This window comes from Physeter macrocephalus, chromosome 1 (assembly GCF_002837175.3).
Source record: "Physeter macrocephalus isolate SW-GA chromosome 1, ASM283717v5, whole genome shotgun sequence".
NCBI lineage: Eukaryota > Metazoa > Chordata > Mammalia > Artiodactyla > Physeteridae > Physeter > Physeter macrocephalus.
The window spans coordinates 87,181,793-87,209,254 of record NC_041214.2 but is presented as its reverse complement, the minus strand read 5'-3'; the positions used below and the strand labels follow the sequence as shown (position 1 = coordinate 87,209,254).

Genomic DNA, 27,462 nt, shown 5'->3' with positions numbered 1-27,462 from the left:
ATGCCTGAAGAGAGGAAAGGAGAGAAGCTCTGAGTTCAAAGGCTCGCTGGACCAGCGTGGACGGGAGAGGAAAGCAGAGGCTGATAGGGCCTGGGAACCCCTCAGCTGAGAGCACAAAAAGCAGTTGCGCTTCTTACTTTCACACGGCAGTTGAAAATCTTCCAGCACACGCCCTCCAGGTCAGCATGGTATTTAAGAGCAAGAGCTCTGGAATCTCAGTCACTTCTCAGTAGCCAGATGCCCTTGCCTCTGGCCGTTTAACCTCTCTGGGCCTCAATCTCTCCTCCTGTAAAGTGGGAATAGCAAAAGTGTTTCTCCAGGAGGATACTGTGAGGATTGAGTGAGATGGTCCGAGCACAGCGAAGGCTTCATTCGTTAGTAGTTGTTACTGTTATTACTATTATCCCTCGGGATGGGGTGTAGGTTCATAACCTCTCTGAGGAGACCCGATTCAGAGTTTAAGTCCAGGCTGATCTACCGAAGCAAAGTAAAATTTTAGAAAGTTTTACTTTGATGTATTTAATGCCCCCGAGATAATAAAAAAGAGGTACATGGGCAAGTGTATGGATTTCATGGGACATTTTCATCAAAGGTAAGAAATCAAAGTGGCCAGGAAAGGGATCCAGAGTTGAATTCATGATCTCTCCCTTAAAACCTACTCTTGCTTAAGTGTTCCCTGTCTCAGTAAATATGCCTCTAAGTGTTGGGGCTTTGAAGTGCTGGGGGGAGGCGGGCAGAGGGCAAGAAAATGCCAGTTCTCTTCCATTTCCAGGCCAGAACCATGGTTTGGGGCTGGTTGAACTGGTTAGGCGGCCCTGAACTGAACGTGCCTCCCAAACTATAGGCTTCTAGCCAGGGGCAGAGCCAGCCCCGCTAAACTCGCTGCGTGGCCTTGAGAACAAACCGGATCACAGCCATCTGTGGCAGGGAATGGGGACTAGAAAACCCAGAAGGGCCTGAGCCACACTAGCCCAGTTCCTCCTTCCTAAGGCACCAATCATAGCCATGGGGACAGAGCTCAGGAGTGCTATCTAATAGGAGTCCCTTCACCTGGAAACATGAGGAGTGGGGAGCAAGCGCTCCCCTAACACCCTCCACCTGGCTGCACAAGTCACAAGCCTCAGAGTGATCTCAGACACATGGTTTCCCTCATCCCCGACCCCTCCCCATATCCTGCTCACCACCAAGTCCCGTCAATTTCACTTTCTAAACTTGTCTTGAATCTGTCCTCTGCTCCATTCCACGCCTACTACTCAGTAGACCAAGACCCTATTATCTCTCACTGGATCCTCACAGACCTCCTCATCCACTTTTGCTGTCTCTGATCTGTTCTCCATGCTGCAGGCCCAACTCCTCCTTACTTTTTTTTTTTTAACAGTCCCTTGTGCTATTTGATAAAAACTAAAATCCATTATGCGAGTCCAATGCTCTGCTGGTCTAGCCCGTGCCTACCTCCTCAGCCTTGGGCATCATGACTCTCCCTCTCACAGTAGGAACTCCAGCCCCCCTAATTTCTTTAACTTCTGGGAGGGCACAAGCTTCATTCTGCCTCAGAATCCGAGCTCACGCCGTTCCCTCTGTGCCTAAAATGCCCTTTCTTCTTTTCTCCCTCCCTTCCTCCTTCCCCTTCCTCTGGCTATAACTCTTGCTCATCTCACATATCTTAACTCAAACATCACCCTTCCAGGGAAGCATCCCAGACCAGATCAGGTGTCCCTACTAAAACGTTCAAGGTTTTGGTGAGCTTTTCCTTCATAGTATTTATCACAGTTGGTAATAAGATATTGTATGGTTCTTTGGTTAATGCCTGTGTCCCACACTAGACTCTAAGCTCCATAAAGATAGGGTTCTCCTATCCCTCATCACCCAGCACAGTCACTGGCACATAGTAGATGCCCAGTAAATATTTACTGATTGACTGGATGAAGGAGAAAAATTATTGGGGGAAAAGGTGCAATCCTACTAGATGGTTCTGGAGATCAAATGGGGTAGGAAATTGAGAAAGTGGGGTAGACCAGGGAGACATGGGTTAGGGTGTCTATGTATGAGTTGGGGCAGGGGAACAAGGGTTGGTCTGGAATCAGAGGCCAAGCTAGCAGCTCCACACTAGCTGTGTGTGAAACATGAGTGTAGCAACGTGAGGAATAAATAGGGCAGAGCAAAGGAGGTGATACCTGGTAGGAACCTTCTCAGATGGAAGGCACACAGGACTTGAAACTTGGATGGAAGACTAGGAAATGCTATTATTGGCACCAGCCACAGCAAAAATCACCAACAACATTTCTCTGGGTGTAGAGTCTTTCGTCAGGTGAGTAGAGAATTTGTCATTTTGTGGGATGCACAGCATCTAAATCCCCTCTTTAGACCCATGGCCTGAGTCTTTCTGAGAGGCAGCCAGCTTTGTTTCTACCTGTTTTCCAAGGCTGGTTCTCTAGCCTTCCTGGTGAGTCTCAGTGCGTCCCAATATCCCTGAATAAATTCCTTTTTTGCTTAAGTCAGCCAGAATTAGTTTCTGTTGTTTCCAGCCAACAACCATAACTGGTATAGTCTGCCAGCAGGGCAGTGACATCTGGCTTGTCTGTGTAGCCAAGTATGTGGCTGCCAAGCATGCAGACACCCCAGGAGGTGCAGGACTACCCTGGCAGCCCACAAGTTAGGGCCTCCTGAGGAACAGGGAGGAAAGGTGGCCATTGTGAGCCAGATAGAGCCTTTGGATGGAGTCAGGGTTCCCACAGATCTGTGGGTAGAGGCCACATCAGAGAAATCATCTTATTGTTGGGATATGCCCATGGGGTGGGTCACCTAGTACACCGCAGACTGGAGGCCCAGCAATCCCACAGCTGGCTCACAGCCCCCTTGGGAATGCAAAATCCGGCCCCTCCTGGGCCTTCTCGTACTTGTACTTTTCCTGAAGAGACTGTACTCTGGGACTCTATTCAAGATATTTTCCACTTCTAGGACCCTGAGACTACTCTAAAGAACAAAACATGGGAGGAAATAAGCAGAGAGTCAGAGTGCACTTACCACACTTCCTGATGCCTCGAATAATAGGATGTCAGTGCAGGAAAGGCCCTTGAGACCATCTAGTCTTGTGGTCTCAGACGTCAGTGGGCCTCAGAATCATCCAGAATCACCAGGTTAACAATGTGGGTTCCCACAGATTTCTTCAACCCCACAGATGATCTACTAGGCCTAGGGTGAAGCCCCCAGATCTGGGTTTTGTACAAACTTTCCCAGGTGATTTTAACATGAGTTGTTTGAGAACAGTGATCCTAGTCCTTCACCCCTCTGTAAAGAGGAAGAAACTGAGACTCAAAAAAAAAAAAAGTCTACCTGACCAAGGCCCCCAGAGAATCACTTGTTGACCTGGACCCCAAGCCCAGGCCTCCTGACTCCCATACCCCTGGACTGGCTGCGGCTAGGACAGGGCATGGAAAGTGCTTCTTTCCCAAGTTGCTTACGTGATTTTGGTCCCCTAACAGGGCCCTCCCTTTTCTGATTGTAAGAGGGGCCGCTTGTCATGGGGAAATGCTGGAAATCAGGATGGATGATACCCCACTCTTGTCTTTGCTAGAGAGGCTGCTGTGGCCTTAGCTGAGGAGGAAACCCTGTGGGGAAAGCCAGGAATTGATACAGCAAGGGCCTCACTCAGCCTGACTCAGTCACAGGCCCAGGTTCCAGTTCTGGGTCTTTCAATGCCCTGTGTGACCTTGGACAAGTCATTCCCCTCCCCGAATCTCTGTTGTGTCCAGTTCATACAATGGAGATAAATCTGCGATCTGCTATCTACCTGCCTACCTCGTGGACCTCTGGTGTGAAGGTGCTTTGTAAACTCCCAAGTGCTGCCCAAGCAGGCGGGATTACAGACACTTGGAGATGTGACTGGAATACTGATTTCCACTCAAGGTCCCTTGAGGATGTGCCAGGCCCATCTTGGAAACAGCAGAGGAAGCTAAGAAGCTGCCGGCGATGCTTAGGGTAGATTCTCAGAGCCTTATGGGCTGGCTGGCAGGGAGAGCCCTTCTGCATCAGAACCTTCCGTGGCCAAGGAACCCCCTCATTTCCAGGTGCGTGTGTCGTGGGCAGGGGAGTCACTGGACCAGGGCCTTCCTGCCGCTGGCCTGCTACTGCCAGGACCCTCTGTCCATTTCTTAAAGTGTCCTGGCTCAGGAGCACTAGGAAGTGTTCAGAGGACCCTCAGGGGTCCAAGAGAAGTCACAGCTAGTGTGGAGCTGCTAGCTTGGCCTCTTTCATGCCTGTTTTGTCTGTTAGAGCAGGTTCAAGAGGGCGGATTCGCTCATTCACAGTATATTTTTCTTTCTCACCACATCACACCTCTCAGAACCATTTCCCCAGCTGGCAGGAGTCCCAGTTTACCTTAAGTTATCAGGATGCCAGGATTCTTACACCATCCTGCCAAAAACTTGCCTTGTCACCTTGCTCAAACCCTTCACCTCTTTGAGCCTGTTTTCTCATCTGTAAATGGGGGAAATAATTCCTGTCCCTCCCTCCATCATAGGTTTGCTGTGTCAAATGAGAACACTGTCAGGGAGGGCTTTGTTGTCATGGTCTTGTAGGAGAAGCAGACAGAGGAGGCCTGGACAGGGAGGGAGATGGGGCAGGCATAGAAATGACCTTCAGCTCCAGGAGGCAGGAAATCTCTGCGGAACGATTTCAGTCCTGTCTTCTCTTGGGGCTGTCTCAGGGTGGCAGGGGCTGAAGGCCAGGCACGCGGCTCTATCACAAAGAGCTTTACGAGACTCGACCAAGGTCCCACGTCGCTCCTACAGAGCTGGAGCAGGGGGTCACCAGCGGAGGAGGGCGGAACGCAGCCCAGTTGCCCGCCGTCTGGGGCAGGGGTGGGGATTGGGGGAGGCGGGATCTGGACAAGACCGGAGGAGACGCGGGCAGCCGCCGGGGCGCCCGGGGCCAACGCGGCGGGGTCACCCTGGCCGCCCGTGGCTCGGGGCAGCTGAGCGGACGCCAGGACCGCCAAGACCGCGGCCGGAGCGCATCGACCGCCGGGGCAGACCGCGGCTGCTCCAGCTCTGCCCGCAGGACGTCGCAGCCTCCCTTCCTCTGTTCTCGGGGGTGGGTGTCGCTTCTAGTTTAAAGCAGAGATGCTTTCTGAAAGCAGCTGAGGTCAAGCAGAAGGCCCCAGCTCTCCTAGGGGGAGATTTTGCTCCCCTGGGAAACACGCCATTCTGGGGGGTTAATCACCGTGCAGGGGAGCTCGCAGACAGGTTCTTATCAAGCCCTTAATCCTAGTGTCATCTGGCAGATGGCAGGGCTCCCTGCCTTCCAAACCCCAGGGACTCCTGGCCAAGAGAGACTCAGAATGTTCCAATGGGAGGGGCCCTTAGAGACTAGAGCTCTGGAGTTTTGTGGCTTTCACACTGTTCTAGATGGAAGGCGAGGCCTGCAGGGTAGTGCGAGGGAGGCCAAGGGGGTGAGAGATTAGACCCCACCCCCATCCCGCCCCCGCTTTCATCTGTACTGCATTGAGACTGCAGGAGACATCATTCAAGCAGAGACTGTAACTGAACACAAGTTTGAGGTCCTCTTTAAAGTCTATTGTTCTCTCATTTTTACTTTGTTGTGCATGACCTTGGGCAACTTAAAAACCTCTGTGTCTCAGGTTCTTCAACTGTAAAACAGGAATAGGAATAGTACTACCTCCTTAATAGGGTTGTTGTAAGGATTAAGCGAATTAATGCATGTAGTGCACTTAGAACGTATTGTGTTGGGACTTCCCTGGTGGCGCAGTGGTTGGGAGTCCACCTGCCAATGCAGGGGACACGGGCTCGAGCCCTGATCAGGGAAGATCCCACATGCCGCAGAGCAACTAAGCCCGTGGGGGGAGGCGGGATCTGGACAAGACCGGAGGAGACGCGGGCAGCCGCCGGGGCGCCCGGGGCCAACGCGGCGGGGTCACCCTGGCCGCCCGTGGCTCGGGGCAGCTGAGCGGACGCCAGGACCGCCAAGACCGCGGCCGGAGCGCATCGACCGCCGGGGCAGACCGCGGCTGCTCCAGCTCTGCCCGCAGGACGTCGCAGCCTCCCTTCCTCTGTTCTCGGGGGTGGGTGTCGCTTCTAGTTTAAAGCAGAGATGCTTTCTGAAAGCAGCTGAGGTCAAGCAGAAGGCCCCAGCTCTCCTAGGGGGAGATTTTGCTCCCCTGGGAAACACGCCATTCTGGGGGGTTAATCACCGTGCAGGGGAGCTCGCAGACAGGTTCTTATCAAGCCCTTAATCCTAGTGTCATCTGGCAGATGGCAGGGCTCCCTGCCTTCCAAACCCCAGGGACTCCTGGCCAAGAGAGACTCAGAATGTTCCAATGGGAGGGGCCCTTAGAGACTAGAGCTCTGGAGTTTTGTGGCTTTCACACTGTTCTAGATGGAAGGCGAGGCCTGCAGGGTAGTGCGAGGGAGGCCAAGGGGGTGAGAGATTAGACCCCACCCCCATCCCGCCCCCGCTTTCATCTGTACTGCATTGAGACTGCAGGAGACATCATTCAAGCAGAGACTGTAACTGAACACAAGTTTGAGGTCCTCTTTAAAGTCTATTGTTCTCTCATTTTTACTTTGTTGTGCATGACCTTGGGCAACTTAAAAACCTCTGTGTCTCAGGTTCTTCAACTGTAAAACAGGAATAGGAATAGTACTACCTCCTTAATAGGGTTGTTGTAAGGATTAAGCGAATTAATGCATGTAATGCACTTAGAACGTATTGTGTTGGGACTTCCCTGGTGGCGCAGTGGTTGGGAGTCCACCTGCCAATGCAGGGGACACGGGCTCGAGCCCTGATCAGGGAAGATCCCACATGCCGCAGAGCAACTAAGCCCGTGCGCCACAACTACTGAGCCTGTGCTCTAGAGCCCACGAGCCACAACGACTGAGCCCGTGTGCCGCAACTACTAAAGCCTGCGAACCTAGAGCCCAAGCTCTGCAACAAGAGAAGCCACCACAGTGAGAAGCCCGCACACTGCAGTGAAGAGTGGCCCCTGCTCAGCGCGACTGGAGAAAGCCCATGCGCAGCAACAAAGACCCAATGCAGCCATGAAAAAAAAGAAAAAAAAGAAAGAACGTATTGTGCCTGGGTCACAGTGTGTTAGAGGTTGTTATTATTGTTATCATTACTATTATTTTTGAATGAGGAGAGTGAGGCCTGGAATGGAGAAGGGACTTGCCCAGGTGACAAGGGAACTTGGTAGTAAAGCGGGGAGTAGTACCAAGCTTTCCTGTCTAGATGGAGTTCTTTATGTCTTAGACATTTTGGGGTTGATGCTCCATGGAAATCTTTGAAGATAAACAAAAGCCCATTCGGGGGAGGCCACACTGTATAAGGAGCCTCTGGAACAACCTCCATGATCCTCAGAAAGTAAAGCAGGAGGGGGAGTGCAGAGAAAATGAGGGAAAAAAGAGGAGGAAAAGAGAAAGGTGGGGAGAGGAGGAGGGGGTGGAAGAAGAGGTGTCTGGAGCCCTCTTAGCTCAGCCACTAAATAGGAGATGTCTTAGCTCTGGCTGCCATAGCAAGATAACACAGATGGGGTGGCTTATTACCAACAGAAATTTATTTCTCACAGTTCTGGAGGCTGGAAATTCCAAGATCAAGGTGCCAGCATGGTCTAGTGAGGAAGGGCCCTCTTCCTGGTTCATAGCTTGTGCCTTTCACTGTGTCCTCACGTGGAAGGGGCTGGGGAGCTCTCTGGAGCCTCTTTTATAAGGCACTAACCCCATTCCTAAGGACTCCACCCTCATGACTTAAGCAACTCCCAAAGGCCCCACCTCCCAATACCATCATCTTTGGGGGTTAGGATGTCAGCATATGAATTTGGGGAGCACACATTCAGACCATATCAGATGATCACATTGGAGATGCTCTTGAGGGGATACCTTCATTAGGTGGAAGAACTAGACCTCAAAAATATTTAAAGCCTAAGAATTTTGTTTGGAGCATAAGGACTAGAGTTTGGGTTGCCCAGAGTCTTCAGCCTGATTTATGGTCAATTTCCGTGCAGTCACAGCCTCCTGAATCTCGCCTCTCAAACTAAGCTGAGCCCAGCTTGGCAGGGACCCTCCTCACAGCCTGAGGAACGATCAGGGCTTGCGTCCATCAGTTAAAGAGATTCTGATTTGGAATCCTGTCAATTTCTGACTGACTGGGCAAGTATTTAAACGTAAGCCTCAGTTTAATCATCTATAAAATTGGGATTATAAATCTTGCCTCATAGTATCATCAGGAGGATCAAATAGGATAATGCATATAAAGTGCTTAACTCAGAACCTGGCACTAGGAAGTGCTCAGTAAATGGTCATGACTATTATTATCAAACATGGCTGCCTGCCCCCATGTGTGTGCAATGGCTTCCGCATCTTCTGTCTAGCTGTGGCCTACATTAGTTAGGATTTGGTTTGCCTCCAAAGAAAGAATCCCAAACTAGTGGTAATGCAGAAAAGACAGAAGTTTATTTCTTCTCACATAAAATCTGAATAGGTGATTAAGGGTGGAAAATAGTTCCCTAGTGTCTGGGATCCAGACACTATCTTATAACACCATACATGGCCTTGACCTCGTGGTCTAAGATGGCAGTATCCAAGTTCCAGGCAGCAGAATGACAGAATGAAGGAGCCAAAGGATGCTTATAAACTACCTCTTAAGGAAGTTTCCTGAAAGCTGTTGTACTACCATGTCTGCTTATGTGCCATTGGCTAGAACATAGTCACATGATCACCTATAGCTGCAAAGGAAGCTGGGACATGTAATCTTTATTATGGGCAACCATGTGCCCAGCTAAACATTGGTGGATATATTCCTATAGAAGGGGAGAATGGATATCAGAGACCTGTAGCAGGCCCTGCCCCAAGCCTCTGGCTTATGCAGGAGAGCTAGGCAGCTGGGAGCCAGGTCCCTGAGCACTAAAAAAAACAGGGAAGGGAGCATGTTGCTTCTCCTCACCTATCCCCAGTGGCTCAGTCTGCAATGAGAATGTGGAACTGGAACTCAGGCTTCCTGCCATGGGTCAGAGAAAGTCCTATCCTGTTTAATCACCTCTGGGCCCTTCCAGGCCTCAGCTCTAAAGGCAGGAAGAAAACTGGAGAGGCAGCTGACTGCCCACTCCTGGCCAAGGAGAGAACACTGAGCAAAACAGGGGTTCCGAGGAGCAGAGTGACACAGCAGGTGGGCTCGGCACAGCTTAATGGAATCTTCCATGGTAGGACACACACCTGAAAATTGTGGCGAGGCTGGGCCCCCAACTAGTGCCACAATCCAGATGCCAAACTGGACAGACAGACCTGCACTGGGGCCTTCCACCCTTCTTTTCCTGATAATGGTAACACTCCAGCAGGCCACCTGGCCTCCGCCAGGGCTCAGGGAATATCTTTCCTTCTCCCTCCTAGCCTTCACTTCACCCCACAAAGGTCTCTGAAAATGGAGGAAAGTTCACCAGCATCTCCCTACCCTGGTGCGTCTAAAACAAGCCCTCAGGCCCTTTCTGCTTCAGGAGTTTCCCTGCGAGTAACTATGAAGGGACAGGCAAACCCACAGTCACAGATGCCCTGGCTCTCCCCTCATGTGTACAGTGGAGGAGCACAGACTAGGGGTGGGACACCCAGCTTCTAGGCCCAGATCTGTCACTAACTCAGGGTGTGGTGTCCCCTCTTCTTTCACCGTCCCTTTCCTCGCTGTGCCTTGGAGTCACCTCTTAGAAATAAGGTTCCTCGGCTCTGCCCGAGATGCACCCGTTCTGTTTTTTAATCAGATCCCCAAGAGATTCACATGCAGTTAGTTTGGGAACCAAGAGGCTGGATGACTTTGAGGTCCAGCTTGTAGTGATATGGTGCTGAGGGTCAGGTCTGTCTGAACACTGCCCTCTAAGATCTCACACCCCTTCCTTCCAGCATCCTTTTATTCCCAGGGGCCAGAAGTCTTCAAGCTCCGCCAAATTATTGCACTTTCCCTTCAAGAATTCTGTCCTTCCCAGATGCTGGGCCAGTCCCACACTCTTCCCTTCAGTGTGAACACCCTGCCAAGTACCCCACGTCCTGTTTCTACCTATCAAAATCCTCTTCACTCATCAAGGCTCCACTGAAACACGATCTCCTTGCAGGGATCACCTGTAATCTGCCCAGTCTGAATTCTCTTCTACCTTCCCTGGGCTCCCACAAACAGTGTACATCCACTGTATACAGGATGTCCCAAGTGATGGCCAGCTCCCCTGGGTCGGAACACAGCCCACCTGCCCCACAGGACTGGGAACCCCTAGAGGCTGGGAATAAAATCTTAGTGCAGATCCCCTGAAGCCTGATTATAGACAGCACTTAACCCTCAGAACTTGGATGCCAAAGGAAAAAAGAGAGGAAGCCAGGACTAGCCAAGACATAACTGAGAGGTAACAGGAAGAACCCAAACACAGACAGCTGGAGGCAGGAGGAACAAGTCAATCTTCCCATCCTCCCCAAAGCCAAAACTGTCCAGGCTGACCCCCCTGGACCGTTTCAAGGATTTGTGCTACAGAAAATGACTCCTTTGCTGGGATGCACTTGTTTTCCAGGCTCTGAGGCTGAAGCCTTTCTGGCCGATAATTCCTTAATCCACCTGCCATCCTCTTCAGGGATTTCCAGCAAGGAGGCGATGTAGGGCTGTAGTTTGTTCTGCGTTTAACAGTCAGAAAGGGGCACCTGAAGGAAGAAATTACCTCCTCTGCCCCAGGCCCCTGGAAGGAGCAAGGTGAACAGGAAGGTGGGCTCTGGCTGCTAGGGTTCAACTTTGAGTGTTTCCCGATTTCTGTCTCTGCCTCTGGAACACCCCTGGAGTAAGGCCTAGGCATTTCTCAGAAATGTTGGGATGGGGTCGGGTAGGGATGGGAGAGGGTTATTTAGGCCCTGGCTACACTGGCCAGGGTGCCTTCTGAGTCCCTCCCCCATGCCAGGTGATGTGCTAGGGACCTTAAACACTCACCTAACAACCCTGCAGGGTACCCATTGTTACCCCCATTTCAGACATACAGAAACTGAGACTAGGAGAGACTAGATTATTTGACAGCATTATGCAATCGGAAGGTTGCAGAACAGGATTCAAAGTCAGGTCTGTCCAGCTCCAGAACTTGTGTTCTTTCTACCCAACCTTGCCCAGAATGAAACTTCTAGCAAGTCTTGTTTCTTTCCCATTCTTCTGGCTGCAGGCTCTCTGAACTCCTTGCATCTCTAACAGGGCATCACCAGTGAGCTCCATTCCCCAGGAGCTGCCTGCTCAGGGACCCCCAGATTTGCCCCTTCTTTCTCTGCTGCGGGAAAACAAGAGCTTCCCCAAGAGTATCTTTTTAGTGTTCTGTCGCATTCTTTTGTTGTACACTTAACCTCATAGAAAGTCAACCCCCAATGCCGAAAATTCCAATTTGCTGCATTCCTTGAGTCGGCGTCTACCCCTCCATGTCTGTGCTCAGCTTCAGCATCTGGTCTGCTTCTACCTTCAGCCTCTAGACCACGTGCCCAACCCCTGGTGTCACAGAGCTCCTGCCTGATCATTCTGCAAATGGTCATAGCACTGTTTGCTTGGCCACTTCATGTTGTTGGCATCTGGGCAAGGCGCAGCAGTGTTTTTCCAGGGACACTCACTTTTTATTTTTCCTTTGAGAAAGTCGGGTGACTCCATAAGTAGGAAAAGACCCCTGCCCATTCCCGTCCCCTCACATCTGCGGTCGACCTGGGGCGCTGAGGCTATAAAGGGAAGAAGACGATTAAGGTTGTGTGTAGGTTGAAAATGACTATTGTTATTCATTGCTGGTACAATAAAGCATTTCATTTCCTCCCCCAAACGGTGGAATCTGTCACCCTGGGTTAAAGTTTCCTAGGAGAGCAGTGAGCTGCCTGCCACTGGATGCCCTGTGCCCAGTACGGCACCTGGCACAAAGCAGAGACTCAATATAATAAAGAGGGAGAGGGAGCAGATGCTATTAAGCACAGAAGTCCCAGGTGCACCTCCGAAGGTAGGAACACCTAGGGCACTTGTATTATCCTCAGTATTGCTCCTCCATTCCCATCAAATGCCCTGAAATCACACTGTGTCTTCCGCCAGTTTCTTCCATTGGAGCAAGTCCATCAATCCTGCCAGTATGCAGGGATGTTCATGGTGCCTTTCATTTATTTTTTGGCCGCACCTTGCAGCATGTGGGATCTTAGTTCCCTGATCAGGGATCGAACTTGCGCCCCCTGCAGTGGAAGCACGGAGTCTTAACCACTGGACCACCAGGGAAGGCCTATGGTGCCCTTCCTAATGTCACAGACCTCTCACCAATCCCTAAGTGGCCTGCTGCTCTTTACTTGTTTCCTTGAAGGTGCTCTTGAGACTCCACAGTGTGTGTTTTCTCATCCAGCACCATATTCTTTCCTTGTCTCTTTATTTATTTTATTTATTTATTTTTGGCTGCGTTGGGTCTTAGTTGCTGTGCACGGGCTTTCTCTAGTTGTGGTGAACGGGGGCTACTCTTCGTTGCGGTGCACGGGCTTCTCATCGCAGTGGCTTCTCTTGTTGCGGAGCACAGGCTCTAGGTGGGCGGACTTCAGTAGTCGTGGCACGCGGGCTCAGTAGTTGTGGCTCACGGGCTCTAGAGCCCAGGCTCAGTAGTTGTGGCGCACAGGCTTAGTTGCTCCGCAGCATGTGGGATCTTCCCGGACCAGGGATCAAACCCGTGTCCCCTGCATTGGCAGGTGGATTTTCAACCACTGGGCCACCAGGGAAGCCCCCTTTCCTTGTCTCTTAAGGCATGTCCTGCACTACTTTGCACACCTTCAGTCAGAAGTTATGAGCCAAAACCTTTGGCTAGAACACAACATGAGTAGGAGAGAGAGAGAGGCCCCAGCAGAGTAAATAACCCAGTAATGGAACAGAGATGGCTCAGCAGAGCACTTGCTGGCTGAGAACAGGGCCAGCCAGGAAGTGGCCAGGACAGAAGCATGCTTGGTGCAGTCCCTCCTGCAGCCTGAGAGCGGAGTTTAGCCCCAGAACGTCCTCCTGAAACCCAGGTGGCTACAGCTGAAGCTGAGAAGAGCAATCAGCCCACTGCTATTTCTGAAGGCGCCCAGTGTGGTTACTCAGCGAGCTGTAATTAAGCTTATCTATAATTTGATAAGTGGGAGCAGCCTCACATTTTATAGAGTAATTAAGTCTCACTGAGAGAGCAGCACAGGAATTTCTGGGCCCCAGCATCCCTGGAGGTTGGTCCTCATTCACACTCTCTCCCCTCTAACGCATGCCCATGGATGCTGAGGCCAGGATCGTCCCAACCACAGCCCTGGAAATACCTCCTGGCCCTGCTCTCTCCACCTCAGGCCCTCCAACAGAGCCCAGGCCACTGGCAGATCCAGACACAATGGACACACCTGCAGTGAGATGCAGGAAAGGCTCAGCCTCCCTTTCCCCATTGTTCTCTGCAAAACTGTGGGCTGGAAGAAAGTTGAGTTTAATGCTTCCCACCCATCACTCCTTCACAGGCTGCATGGTCAGCCTCTGACTGACTGGTCCAGCCCAGCTCCAGGGCCCTGATGGAGAGACTGAGGCAGACTTGGGGTAAAGGAAGGGGCCCTAGGAATGGAGGCCAGGCCTGGATTTCTGTCTTGGCTCTCCCACTTCCTGGCTCTGTGATCTTGGGCAAATGACTCCACTTCCCTGAGGCTCAGTTTCCTTATCTGTAAAGTGGGAACTGTAGCCCTGCCTAACTCATAAGCCATTTATGAGGATCAGATGAGAGATGATTTGGGAGCACACTTACTTGTGAGGGGGGCACATGTGTGTGAGAAATTGTCAGCATCTCTACAAATGTATTATACCCTGTCTCAAAGTTCTTGCTGCTTGAGGGGACTTAGGTGACCATTCAGCCTGATGTGTGTCATCAAGAATGAGAGATGGGATAATCACAGCTGAAATCTTCTGTTCAGACAGTGAGGAGTATGGAAACCTTGTCAAATGAGGGACCTTGGCTCCTGAACCTGACTTGGCCATTTCCAACCTAGTTTCTGTGCAGTTCTGGGTCATAGCCAAGTGTCAAAGGACTTAAGTCAGAGATGGTAGATTTCAGCTCAGTCTTTGGGTAAGTTTTCCCTAACCAAGGAAATGCCATCTTAGGAAGTAAGGAGATCCTTGTCACTGGAGGGCTTCAAAGCCTGGCCAGCTGCCTGGAGGTTGGGAGTCATGCTTGATGATGGCTGAGTCCCTTTTCCTTCTCTGAGGTTCCAGGAGTCCTGGAAGCCCTCCCAGCCCTAATCCCAGGCCCTGGGCCCTGGGACCTGACCAGTTTGTGCTCACCCTATACCTCTGAATCCACAAACCTCACAAACCACCTTCTTTGGTGCCTACACACACTAGGATGGCCTTAGATGCTCTGGGTTTGCTTGTTTTCTTGTTTGTTCTACATCGGAGCACTGGGTCCCCAGAGCCCTCCTTGTCCCACATCCGTATCTGAGGATTCTCAAGTCTTGTGCTCAGACAACCCTCGAGCTCTCTGAGAGCAGCTCCAGAATCTGTTTCTGTCCAAGGTTTAGGTGTTGGTGTTCTTAGACCATGCCCTCAGAAACGCCCAGGAGGGGGCGGTGTGAGCCCAGGCCAGGCAGATTTCCTCCTGGAAGGTCGCTGATGGGCTCCTCCGGCACATCCCCTCCCAGGGAGCAGGGCCCAGAGCCTGGGGGAGGGAAGAAGGAGATGGGGGAGGGAAGGAGGAGATGGGGGAGGGAAGGAGGAGATGGCTTATGGGGCAGCACTCCTTGGTTGTACTATGCGTATGCCTACTGATCTTTCTCACTGTTACATAATTGAGGTATTTTTTCCCCTCCTTATTTTAGATCCGGGTGCCATCTGCCCTGCTTTTCATGCATCACTAGCTCCGGGCTGGAGGTTAGATCTGACTTGGCCACCCGGTTCTATCCTCTCTTGGTGAGAGACTTGGGGTAGTTTGCTTCCTCATGTGTAAAATGAGAAAATAACCCCACCCACCTCCCAAGGCTGCTGTGAGAATCAGAGGAGAGGAGGGGCGGAGCTGGCTGTGGACCAGGCCCAGCACTGCACAGGTGTGCCTGGTTGCTCTCTGGCAGCCCGGGCCTGGTGCTACCTAAGCCGAGAGAGCCTCTGCTTGCTCGTGTCTGCACCTGCACCAGAAAGAATTGGTGCAGCTTTGCAGAGCCAGTTCCTGCTTGAAATACAGGAAATGAGCAGGCCTCATGAGTGGGGAGTCTGGCAGAGCCCACCACCCCAGGCAGCGGAGGCACTCGGAGCAGCCCATGGCAGGGAGGGCCAGGCCGTCTTGTCACCTGCTTGCACAGCCCTTGGCTCCGGGTGGAATGTAAAGCACAGCACGTGTTCTGTAACAAGGCGCCGTCAGGAGCATCTTGCAAAAAGCCCTCACCCAGCCTCCAGCCATCAAGGGAGGGACAGTGTGGGCTGAAGGCACCCGTCCGTGGGTCCCCACAGACAGCGGTACCACTGGGCAAAGTCCCAAATGCAAGCCGAGTCCAGCCCACAACCCCCGCCCGCAGTGCCAGGCTTTCTCTGCACGCTTCCCCTCCTCTTGCCTGAGGCCTCGACGGAGGCCCTGGAACCAGAGCCACTTACTCAAGATTACACCATGGGGTGGCAGAGTGGGATTGGGGTGTAGGACTCTCCCCCGATCTCAGAGGCCTTGAGGAGGATCCAGTGGTACAGTGAATGCCTGGTTCCTGGCCCAGGGCCCTGTGCAGGTGCCTGCTCACTAGTGCCCTGCCCTGCATAGCTGATCGGTACCTGCTGCTTGGGAGATGGGGTTATACTCCAAGGGACCCAGGCCCAGAGCTGCAGGCCTGTATAGACAACAGGAGATGGGTCCTCAGGCCTCACCGACTGAGCGAATCCTTCCAAGGGGAGGGTGCTGGAGACAATGCTCCCACCCAAGGTGGTGCTGGTGGACACATTAGTCCCCAGCAGCCCCAGACAGTGGGCACAGGTGGCAGCCTCCCCTCACCCCCACATGCAGGGGCAGCTCTGCTGACAGGCAGTGAGGGTCTAGGTACCAGGAGACCCTGACCCATCCACCTGGTTCCCAGGGCTCCTGAGGCCACAGAGTGAGGTGATGGTGAACAGCACCACTCGGGAGACTTTCGTGCTGGCCCTGGATCTGCTCAGACCCACTGTGATGCTGGGTAAGTCACTTCCCCTCTCTGGGTCTCAGTTATGTCATTTATAAAATGGGAACAACCACCTCTATTCTGCCCACCTCAGCTGTCTCTTGTAAGGATCAAAACGAGACCTGCCCCCAAGGAGGCTCTCAGCTGCCAAAAGGTGAATAGTAATTGTGAGGTTTTCATTAGCATTGAGATGATCTGGAGGGAAGTTGCTCTGGGCTTTCCAATCACTGGGATAAAAATTAAAAATCAGGGCAGCCTGCAGGCCAGCCTAGCAGTCCTGACTGAACGCCTGATGGTCCCAGCAGACGCAGATGCATCTTCTCCAGTGTTCGGTTTACTGCTGATCCTGACCCAGAGCGTATGACCATCTCCCTTTCCTGCCAGTTCCCAGGCATCCATGCACACAAGTAACTTCAAGTTCTGCATTCATTTTCCTTTAATAAAATTAAGCATGGAAACAAAATCTCCCAAGATATAAAAATGAGATTCTGAAAGGCAAGCCTTGTGATTCAAAAAGCTCTTCTTGTTATGTAAAGACAATGACCATCAAGTGTCCCTCCCTGGGCTCTGGAGGGTTTCAGTCTCCCTGCCCACCCTGTCATCCACACAGGCCCTCTGGGCCTCACCGTGCAGATAGGGAGCTGGGCAGGGCATCCCTGCTTGTTAACAGAGGGGATCAAGGCCCAAAAGGCAGGCTGAATTTTCTCGTTGTGAGACCCCCTTTTCTTTGGCACTGCCTGAGCCCCGTGGCTGGTTCCAGCTCTCCAGGTTCTGCTTTCTCCTGGCACCAGGCTCCACGATTAAGCCAGGCAGCTACTAGAAGAGAAGGAAGAATTGTTTCTAAAGGGGCCTTGTGTCTTTGTGCCTGGACCACTTCCAAGGTGGGGAATCACCAACCCTCTGAGACCTCAGGCTTGGGTGGGAGCTCCCAAATCAGGAGCTAAGGCCACTCCGGCTGCAAAGGAGATAGGGCACCCTCTAGCGGCAGGCCTGGTCCTTCCAGGGCGAGGCGGAAGGGCTGGTACTCAGGAACCTGTCCCAAGGCCTGCAGATACCTGGAGGAGGGTGTTGCCTGGTTTTGGTCCAAACATGCAGGCTCTGGGCAATTACAGGGATACTAGCCTTCAAACCCAAACCCAAGGGCTTCCCTGGTGGTGCAGTGGTTAAGAATCTGCCTGCCAATGCAGGGTACACGGGTTTAAGCCCTGGTCCAGGAAGATCCCACATGCCATGGAGCAACTAAGCCCGTGCGCCACAACTACTGAGCCTGCGCTCTAGAGCCCGGAAGCCACAACTACTGAGCCCATGAGCCACAACTACTGAAGCCTGCACGCCTAAAGCCTGTGCTCCACAACGAGAAGCCACCGCAAAGAGAAGCCCGCGCACGGCAACGAACAGTAGCCCCCGCTCGCCACAACTAGAGAAAGCCTGTGAGCAGCAACGAAGACCCAACACAGCCAAAAATTAAAACAAGTAAAATAAATAAATTTATTAAAAAAAACAAAAACCCAAACCCAAGAAGTGATAACACAGACTCTGCTGATCAGTGACCTGGTTTAATTAAAAATAAGTCCATAGCAGGAAGGTGAGCCATCAATGAAGGCCACCCTGAGCACCATAGAACAGGGGTGTGTGTGTGTGTGTGTGTGTGTGTGTGTGTGTGTGTGTGTGTGTGTGTGTGTGTGTGTAAGCACCAGGTGAGACAGACAGGGAACCTGGACCCACCCCTGGGGGAGGAGAGGCCACAGTGCCCATCCTATGTATCATGGCTCCTTCCAAGAATGTCCCATCAACATGGGTCCCAGCCCAGGCAAGACCAAGAGGACCCAAACCAGAAACAAATTACCTCTTAGCCAATGAGCACCTCCACACAAGTTTGTCCTAAGATAAGCTGGAGAAACCTCAAATGGAAATCTCCAGAAAGTTGCCACCCCCTCCACTCAGCTCTGAATCACTGGCTGCAGGCTGCACACAGCAGCACCAAGGACATGCAAAGAGGTGCATGGTGGGCACATGGTATATATGGCACAGGTGAGGGTACAGAGCTCATCACAGGATCCTCAGATAACTGGATCCAGAGCAGCCCCGGAACATAAAATGTGAACTGTTTCTACAGCAGTGGCAGGAACACACGACTTGGACCTTTATATTTTATAAAAAGCAATATAAGCAAAATTGATTTATAAGCAACAAAAGGGTAATTCGTGTATCCTCTTTGAGCCAAAAATTCTTCATGTACGAAAGAAAAAAAACAACTGCCCTTTTTACTCATGAGGCTGGTTTAAGGATCAAATGAGATAAATTTTTTTTTTTGATGTGGACCATTTCTTTAAAGTTTTTACTAAATTTGTTACAATATTGCTTCTGCTTTATGTTTTGGTTTTTTGGCCCCGAGGCATGTGGGATCTTAGCTGACCAGGCATTGAACCTGCACCCCCTGAATTGGAAGGTGAAGTCTTAACCACTGGACCGCCAGGGGAGTCCTGAGGTAAATTTTTTGAACTGATGCTTTGGCTTTAAAATATAAAGGATTTGGATTCTATTTTATAATAAATCTGTTTTTAATATAAAGATGTCTACCTAAAATCGTTATATAAAATCAATTCCAGAAAGACAGATTCACCATGTTTGCCCTGAGGTTTGTGGGCCCTGCCCACCACACTGCACCCCAGTTGAGAAGGCCCGAGCCATTCACTGGGCACACGAGTTGAACTGGGCTGCCTGCTCTGGTTAACGCTCAAACTGGTAGTGGGTCTTCCTGGGACTGGGATAATACACAAGTGGGTAATCAAGAGGTAAGGACACAAGCCCCTCCCCCTCCCTCCCTCCGTCCTCTTCCCTGCCCCCAGGGCTCCCCAACAGAGGCCAGTGCGAAACTCCTCAGTGTATGTAGATCCTGTTGGAGGAGATCACTCCGGGCAAGTGGGTCGTGATCCGCATTCGCACCCAACAGTAGTAGTCCATGAGGTGGTAGCGAGTGCAGGGGGTAGCCGGAGGTCAGGGTGTGGGTGCCAGCGCTGATGACGGGGGACGTGTCTGTGGAGCTGCTGTTGCGGTAGGTCTCCATCTTCGCGACCCTCCCGTCAAAGTACTTCCTGCCGTAGTCCTTGTGCACCCCCTCAGGCAGCTCGTCCCACATCTTACTGGCGATGGCCTGGATGCGCTCAGCGCCGTGGAGGCTGTTGGTGGCGATGAAGTTGCCGGGTTCCAGCACGCCGACCTTCACTCCCAGTGGGTGCACCTCGTAGCGCAGGCAGTCGGAGAAAGCCTCCACCCCAAACCTGGTGATGCAGTATGGGGGGCCGGCCGCGTGGACCATGCGGCCCAGTATGCTGCTGATGTTGACCACGCAGCCTGCGGAGGAAGACAGCAAACTCCTGCTCACGCAACAATACCTGCAGAGGGTCTGGGGCCTGGCATGTTTCTGGAGGTCTGGCCAGAACCCGGCCTCCTGGCCCCTGACAGCTATTTTGCGGCTTGTCAGGCTGGGGCTCCACCTTCTCAACCAGCCAGGGTCAGGGGGCCCCCTCATTTATAATGAAGGCCAGCTCAGGCCCACACATCAGCATCAGCATCTCTGGTATTTCCTGGGTAGCTGGCTGTTCCCAGGCAGGACAGGGGAGGAGGAAAGAGTGGAACGCAGGCCTACATAGTGGGAGGGCACAGTAAAATGGGCAACACACAACAAGCTCTGTCTCGCCTGCCATGTTCTCCTATTGCCAATAACCCCAAATTGTTACCACCTGGTCGGGCTCCGTCGCCAAGCAGGCAGGGGCAGGGTACTGAACCTGACTGCAGATCTAAGACATGTGGACAGAGTCTCGGGCACTGGGAGAGAGTGGGGAGCTGGAGAAGCTCTCCCATAGGCCCAGCCTGGGGGTGCTAGGAGCTGACCACAGCCTCTCCAGGCCGTGGGGCAGTGGATGGAAGAGGAGCCATCCAGCCTGCCCGGTAAGCCCAGGCAGACTTGAGACCCACTCGCCCTGGGTGCGCACCCAGGAAGTTAAGGCACAGCCCCACCTGGGCACTGTGAGGAGACACCTTTCAGAAACCTCTGTGTTGGAAGTTCTTAAGGATTGGGGTTTTCTTCCAAAACCCTACAGCTGCTCTCTGGGTTCCTCCTGTCATTGCTGGGACACTGGGATGGATGGTACGGATCTTCCCTTTTTTGCCATAATTGTTTGCTACTATAGGGAGAAAATCTGAGTCAGTGACTTCTTAGGTGGTGTGCTTACATTTGGCCACCTAACGTGGTTTGGGCGTTTGTCTTGGCAATTTCTAATCTTGATTATTACTATTATTATTTTCACCTACTACCACAATTGTCTCATTGGTTAACTATGGCATAGTAACCCATAGAATGGATATACCAACATTTACTTAACCACACCCCTCTCCATACCTGATGTGTACACACAGCTCCGTGCACAAAGGTGGTTATTTGTCTAGATTAGGTTCCCAGACTGGGATTACAACTGTAATCTTTTAGCCTTTGGTGCAGACTGCTGACCTCTTACCTGCTCTACTTTCTGAAAATCACACATCCCTTTCTGCACCCCCGGTCCAGGGCACCCCTGCTGGCCACCATCCACGGCCCCGTGTGGCCCCTGGGGGTCATGCACTCAGCCAGTGAGGGCAGTGGATGTTGAGTCTGCTGAGACCTATTTCCATTCTGAGCAAAGATGAAAAGGTAGAGCAGGCCCAGGGGGCAGGAAGAAGGCCCCTTTCCAACTCACCTGTGGCCCTCTGGATGAGGGGGAGAAAGGGTTTTGTCCCCCGCACTGTGCCCCAGAGGTTTACTTCCGCCACCTCCTTGTAGGTCTCCATGCTGGTGAACTCCACATCCCCCAGACATTGAGATGCCCGCATTGTTAACCAGGCGCTACAAGCCCGGACAGGAGGGGACAGAACCGCACTCATCACAGGGCTCAGCCTCCGATATCACCCATCAGCCTGCAGGCCATTCCCCTCCTCACTTTCATTCCTTTTCCCCATAACTTGCCAGCTTCTTGTCCAAGGCTCTCGGGACACGTTCTAGAGTCACCCAGGAATGACAGGAGATGGAGAGGACTAAGCTGCTGGCTGTGACCCTCCCTTCAGTCTCGTGTCCAATTCTCATCTCACTTCTGCCTGCAGCGACTCTCTGACCCATCATGACCCAGCCCTCCTCCAGCCTGGAGCCCCACCTCACCTCACTCATTTCTACCCTATTCCCTCCAGTCTCATCCTGCTCCCTGCACCTGGGAACCTGTTTATTCATTCCTGCCTCTGAGCCTTCACTTGTATTCTCCCTCTTGCCAGAAAACAGGGGAACCTCAGGGGTCTTCCAGGCCAAGCCCTCTCTGGAGGACCAGAGAGGGGATGCAGCGTCCAAGGTCACACAGTAAGTTAGAGGTTCAGCCAAGCCTTGATGTCAGGTGGGGCCCCCAGTCCAGCTCCACTCCAAGACCCTCCTAACCACTACTCCATCCTCTGTGAACCATGCACTATTGGCTGGGTGTCATGTGGTGAGCCCCTGGCACCTGGTAAGCTGTTCATCAATATGAACAATGGACACACCTGGTCTTTGCAGGTAGCGAACACCCCTCAGCTTTGTGTGGTCCCATGGGGCTTAGTACAGGGTCAGAGCAAACATACACTCTCTGAGTGTACTTGGGTTGACTGTTTCCTGCAGGGCCAGATAAGTAGACTCAGAGAACTGGGTGCTAGAAGGATCACTGGAGTCCGTTTAGCCTGATTACTACTCTCACAGCTAGGGAAACAGAGGACCCAAGGGGGAAGCCTGGCTCTGGTGTGACCAGTGATGCTGAGGCAGAGGCAGAGCTGAAATGGGGGATGGGGCAATAGGAGGCAGCCTTGTGCTGCAGGGCCCCCTCTGAGCTGTCTTTTGGGTGTAAGGACTAGATGGGCTGGAGCCTCAGGACGGTGGGACCCTGCCTCCTCTTTGGGGAATCCCTCAGGATTTAGTCTCCCGTGGTCATGGAAGTGCTCCTTGCCAAGGCGTAGCCTCAGGGCAGAGCTTCCTCCTGGGGGGCTGACCCCTGCCTGTGGGAACTCTGGCCCTCCTTCACCCCTAGTTAATCATGGAAATGAGTTTGTGTAAATGACAGAGTAATTGGTCTCTAGCTTCTTTCCTTCGTGTTACCCAAATTAAAGCTTCATCAACTGACCTCTGGTGCCTTCTCCTTCAATTGTGGAGAATTAAGGTCATTTATTAGAGGAAGGAAATGGCCGGTTAACAAAGTGCTCATGACGTTCTCACCCTCACTCCCCATGGCGGCCAATAGGAGGCAGCCTTGTGCTGCAGGGCCCCCTCTGAGCTGTCTTTTGGGTGTAAGGACTGGATGGGCTGGAGCCTCAGGACTCCACCTCCGAGTAACTGTTCCAATGTACCCCTGGGGAGTCATGGCTCTCTCCCAACCCCACCTCCTCCTCCTGACCATCACTTTTACCTGAATGTCCCACAGGTCCCCAACTCATCCTGACCAACCAACACACCAAGTGCCCAGTGGCCCAAGCCTGCTCCTCTTCCTTGCTAATAGTTTCACTGTCATCTTCAACTCCTCCAGCCCCTTCATTTCTTCCCCATCTAATGAGTCAAGAGTACTATTAATATACTGAGAAAGATCAAAAGGACAGCTGCCAGGCCCTGAACTAAGCACTTTGCATCCATTCCTTCACCTGGTCCTCACAACCAACCTATAAAAAACCTCCCCCCCGCTCAGCTCTCAGGGCTGGCCTCACGCAGCCACTCCCTCTCCCCCCCCCACCGCTGCAGACTTTCCCCTGGAAGTCTTTGCCCCACTCCTCTCACCAGGAGGAGCAGGAGGCCTCTCACCAATTGTCAAAGCTGCCACTTCACCCTCCACCTTCCATACCATCAGCCATCCATCCTTCTCTCTTATGCAACTTCCACTCCTCCCTTGCTCCTGGCTCCCTCCCTTCAATGTTGTACACAGCAGATGCTCAACAAATGTTTGTCAGGTGAATGACTGTCTGTAAATACCATGTCCCCGTATCCTAAAGAACTTTTTCTTAATCATGCTACCCCCTCACACCACACCGTCTTGCTCTCCTTCCCTACACGGCCAGGCTTCTGAGAACACAAGCTACACTCTCCAGTTTCCCATTTCCCTGCCATTCTGGGTCCCGGCCCCTCGCTGCTGCAGGGTGTCCAGGGCGGCCCATGCTAAGGACGCCTCCCTAATCCCTCACCCCCGCCATCTTCACTGGCCTCAACCTCTCCCCCGGCACCTGGTGTAAGCACCACTTATGGATCCTGACCCTCACTCCTCCCTTCGCATTAATGATACCCAAGCATCTCCTCCATCTTCCCTGACCCCTTTCTTCCACCTGTCCCCCAATGTCCTGTCCTAGTGCACCTTCCCTCAAGTGACACTCAATGCTTAGGCAGCCTCATCTTCTTTATGTTCATGGAAATTTCCAGCTGCTTTGTGTTTGATTCATATGGCACAGTATCACACAACATAAAATGCATACAGTCCTTTTATCCAGCTAAAGATTAATTACATCTGACAGCGATAACGAAAAAAGTTTAACTGAACTTGACCTGTGGAAGCACACTGTTCCTGGATCACAGCTCTGACGACATGATAAGTAGCAACAGTCTGTGGATGAAGGAGCTCGCTGGAGTCCTCAGCCAGCATTCTGAATAAACTCATGACATTCCTGCTGGTCTGCGTGACAGCTGTTTTCCTGCAACAGCCCCATCGCCACCTCCGAGTAACTGTTCCAACGTACCCCTGGGGAGTCATGGCTCTCTCCCAACCCCACCTCCTCCTCCTGACCATCACTTTTACCTGAATGTCCCACAGGTCCCCAACTCATCCTGACCAACCAACACACCAAGTGCCCAGTGGCCCAAGCCTGCTCCTCTTCCTTGCTAATAGTTTCACTGTCATCTTCAACTCCTCCAGCCCCTTCATTTCTTCCCCATCTAATGAGTCAAGAGTACTATTAATATACTGAGAAAGATCAAAAGGACAGCTGCCAGGCCCTGAACTAAGCACTTTGCATCCATTCCTTCACCTGGTCCTCACAACCAACCTATAAAAAAGTACAACAGATACTAAATTGTTCCATATCTGGATGAGGCAACTGAGGCTCAGAGAGGTTAAGCACCTTGCTCAGTGTCACCCAGCTAACCAGTGGACAGGAGGGCATTAGGACCCAGGTCTGTGTGAGGACACAGCCCTTGCACTTAACCCTGTGCTGCTGTTGCCTTCCTTTGCTGCGTCATTAGAATCGGCGCCTTCTTTCCTGTGTCTACAGCATTCGTTTGGGTCCCTGTTGCCTCCCTCCTATGTTGTTGGAGAAGCCCTCCCAGGTCTTCCTGTCACAGTCTCTTTCCTCCTCCTCCATCCTGATCTGACCCCCTCCGGCAGACTCTCCTCCTCGGTCAACAACTTCCTGCTCCTATGCTTCCCTTCTGGAGTGGGGCGTGCGAGGCCTCCTTTCCCATGCTTCTCACCCACTCCCCACCAAGGACTCTGCCCTATCTGAGCCTGAACAGCCTGCCACTCCTCTGACATCTCGGCCCCTCCTGCCTCCGCTGCTTCCTGGCTCCGCTCAGCTCTCCTGCCCCTCAGCCTGAGAGCAGCTTCAGTTGAAATGCCCCTGCCGTGGTCAGATTGACATGTGAGCCTCACAGATGGACAAGCTGAGACCCTCAAAGGTGAAGGGACAAGCCCAAGATCACACTTCTAGTAAGAGGCTAAGCCCAGAGTAACTCCAGTCTTCTCACTCCCAGACCAAGAGTGCCCCAGATGTAGGGTCTTCCCTGTCCATTGCATAATGTCTCCAGTGCTATAACTGTTCCTCATAGGTCCCACCGTGAAGCCACTGACTTCCACTTGGCTGGTGCCCAACTACAAACTTCTCCTCCCAGCTCATACCCTTTCGGGTGCTCAGCACACTACTAAGTATCCAGTAGGCACTCAATAAATGTTTACTGAATGCAAGATAAGGGATGGTTTCAAGATCAGGACAGGCCCACAGCCTGCTGGTTTGTCTACTCACTTGGCCTTTCCCTGCAGTGGGAAGGAGAGGGCTGGTTACAGGCTCTGGATGTCCAGTCCCTCAGAGCCCTGCTGGGGAGCAAAGGGGCTTATGGTAGATGGCTCACCAGCTCTAATCGGACAATGCCCTTCATCTCACCACCACGGCTGGCTCCCCTGGCTTTGGCAGCAACTGTTCCACAGAGCCAGGGTGAAAGGCATCAAACTCGCCATCAAAATGTGCCCTCCCTGGTGGCGGCAATGGGAGTGCGGAGAATGCACTTGTCTCCTGGAAGGTTCCTGCTGGGGTCGATGGGTGGAGTAGAGTCAGAGCGGCCACCAGCTTAGGAAAGGCATCTGGTCCGAAAGCTCAGGGAGGGCACCACCTGGAGGCCAAAGACAGTATTGCCTGAGAAGGCGGGAATGTGCACTGTTTTACCAGGAAAAAGACAGTTGGGAGGGGCGGCAGGAAGGGAGAGAAAGAGGGAGAGAGAGACATGTGCAACCACGTATCTGACAGATTTCTTTTCTTTTTCAGACCTAAAAATCTTCACATCTTTCTTCCAAAAAATGCAGTATTGGTTAAGTAAGGTCATGGTGAGTGGTTTAACAACCCTTCCTGAAATGCATCGAGCGGAAAAAAGCAGCAGTGAAAGGTTTGTGTGTCAGGGGGGTGCTGGGGTTTGAGCCCAATCCACGGGCAGGGGGTGAGTGCCTCCCCCTGCAACCCAGGGTCCTCCCTGCCTTGCCCGGTTAGGCTAACTGGCCAGACTAGTACAGGGAATGGAGGTGATTCTGCCCTGGTGGCAGAGGACAACAAGGACCAGGGTCTGTGTACTCAGGTGCATCCCTTAAGAGGTGCCCAGTTGTTCCAGCTACAGCTGGAAATAAGGGCATCGCCACCTGTCCTGACCTGCTCAGGTTAATGCAATCAGGAAATTGCTTTTTAAAAAAACCTGTTATATGACAAAGCTCTATGCAAATTCAGGTATTATTAAACAGGAGAAAAGTGTCATTCACTCAGCAAACATTTCTTGGGCCTCTGTCATGTTCCAGAACTGTGCTAAGAACACAGACACAAAAATAAATAACTCAGCCTCTGTTCCCAAAGAGTCAAGTTTTAGGGAAGGAGGCAGATGGGTAAGCAAAGAATACGGGGTGACTTTGCTCTATGAAAGCTTGTGGGAGGTGAGAGGCTGCACAGAAGGTGGGGTGGGCAGGGAAGAGCCTCCAAAGGCAGTGCCAGCTGAGGACATTAACCAGAGGGGGCCTGGGATTGGGGCACTTCAGGAGGAGGGGCGCTACGGTCCTGCCGTAAGCCACTGCAGGCAGAGCAGAGGCAGAGGAAGTGGTGGGACGTGAGGCTTGAGAGGGGGGCAGGGGTCTGCTTGGGGGCGGGGGCGAGCTGCTGGAGGATCTGAATCAACTAGACATCACTTATTGTTTACTGTGCTTTGCACTGTGCTAAGCATTTGACATGCATTATCTCATTAGTCCTCACGTCCTAAGCAGGTGGTATTACCATACTTCCTGTATTCTATGACACATATTTTTTTCACCATAGGGATGAGCTACAATCGATGTGAAAATTAAACTGTCCGTCATAATTTAATTGGTAGTGACTTTTCTCAGTGGTCTACAGAACAGTGATGCATCTTATGAGAGGAAAGAAGTAGCTGCCAGAGGATGAAGTGATGGAGAAATGCCTACTCTCAGCCGAGGGCTTGCCTGGGCTACAGCTGGTACCGAAACGAACATCCCCAGGAAGGCCAGAGCGGGAAGCACGAGGATGGTCAGCATACACCTGCGGTGGAAAGTTCTCTGCAGGCTGGGCTGAGTGTCAATGGTTTGAACCAGGAGGACGCTAACCCCAGGTTCTCCAGGGAGCCTCCCCAGTGGCCCTGGAAGAAGCAGCATGGTGTGGCACCAGGCATGCCAGCCACATCCAGAGCCACCTCAGCACAGAGCAGCCAGGTGTGAGGCTCAGTCCACGCTGAACCCCCCTGGTATGCCAGTCTTCCCAAACGACATGGTGTTCCAGCTATGGGGGAGCAGACAAGCCTGTAGCTCCTGATGCCTTCCCCACAGAGGGCTGCACTAGAGAAGAGCTCCCTGGACGCCATCTTCAAGTCCAGAGGCTGGAGGGGCTGATGCCCACAGACACCTCTCTTTCCCACAGACAGCACGTGGACATTAGGGAAACACATATCTTGTTTTAATTCAGTCTTCAGATCGTGGTTCCTCAAATGCCCCTTGGTGTAGAGCCTGCGTGGCCTGAGTCTCCGAGGGAATGCTGA

The 27,462-nt window shown here is 52.3% G+C and overlaps 1 protein-coding gene across 1 annotated transcript in view; it reads right to left on the bottom strand.

The window, feature by feature from the left end:
* Positions 1-16,397: 16,397 nt before the first annotated feature.
* Positions 16,398-27,462, bottom strand: part of BDH1 (3-hydroxybutyrate dehydrogenase 1) — a 40,499-nt gene continuing 29,434 nt past the window's right edge. The window contains 4 exon segments of the mRNA XM_028492559.2: positions 16,398-19,139; positions 19,141-19,502; positions 20,885-21,002; positions 21,004-21,063. Of these exon segments, the coding sequence (XP_028348360.1) occupies positions 19,029-19,139; positions 19,141-19,502; positions 20,885-21,002; positions 21,004-21,063 (651 nt within the window). The 3' untranslated portion in view covers positions 16,398-19,028.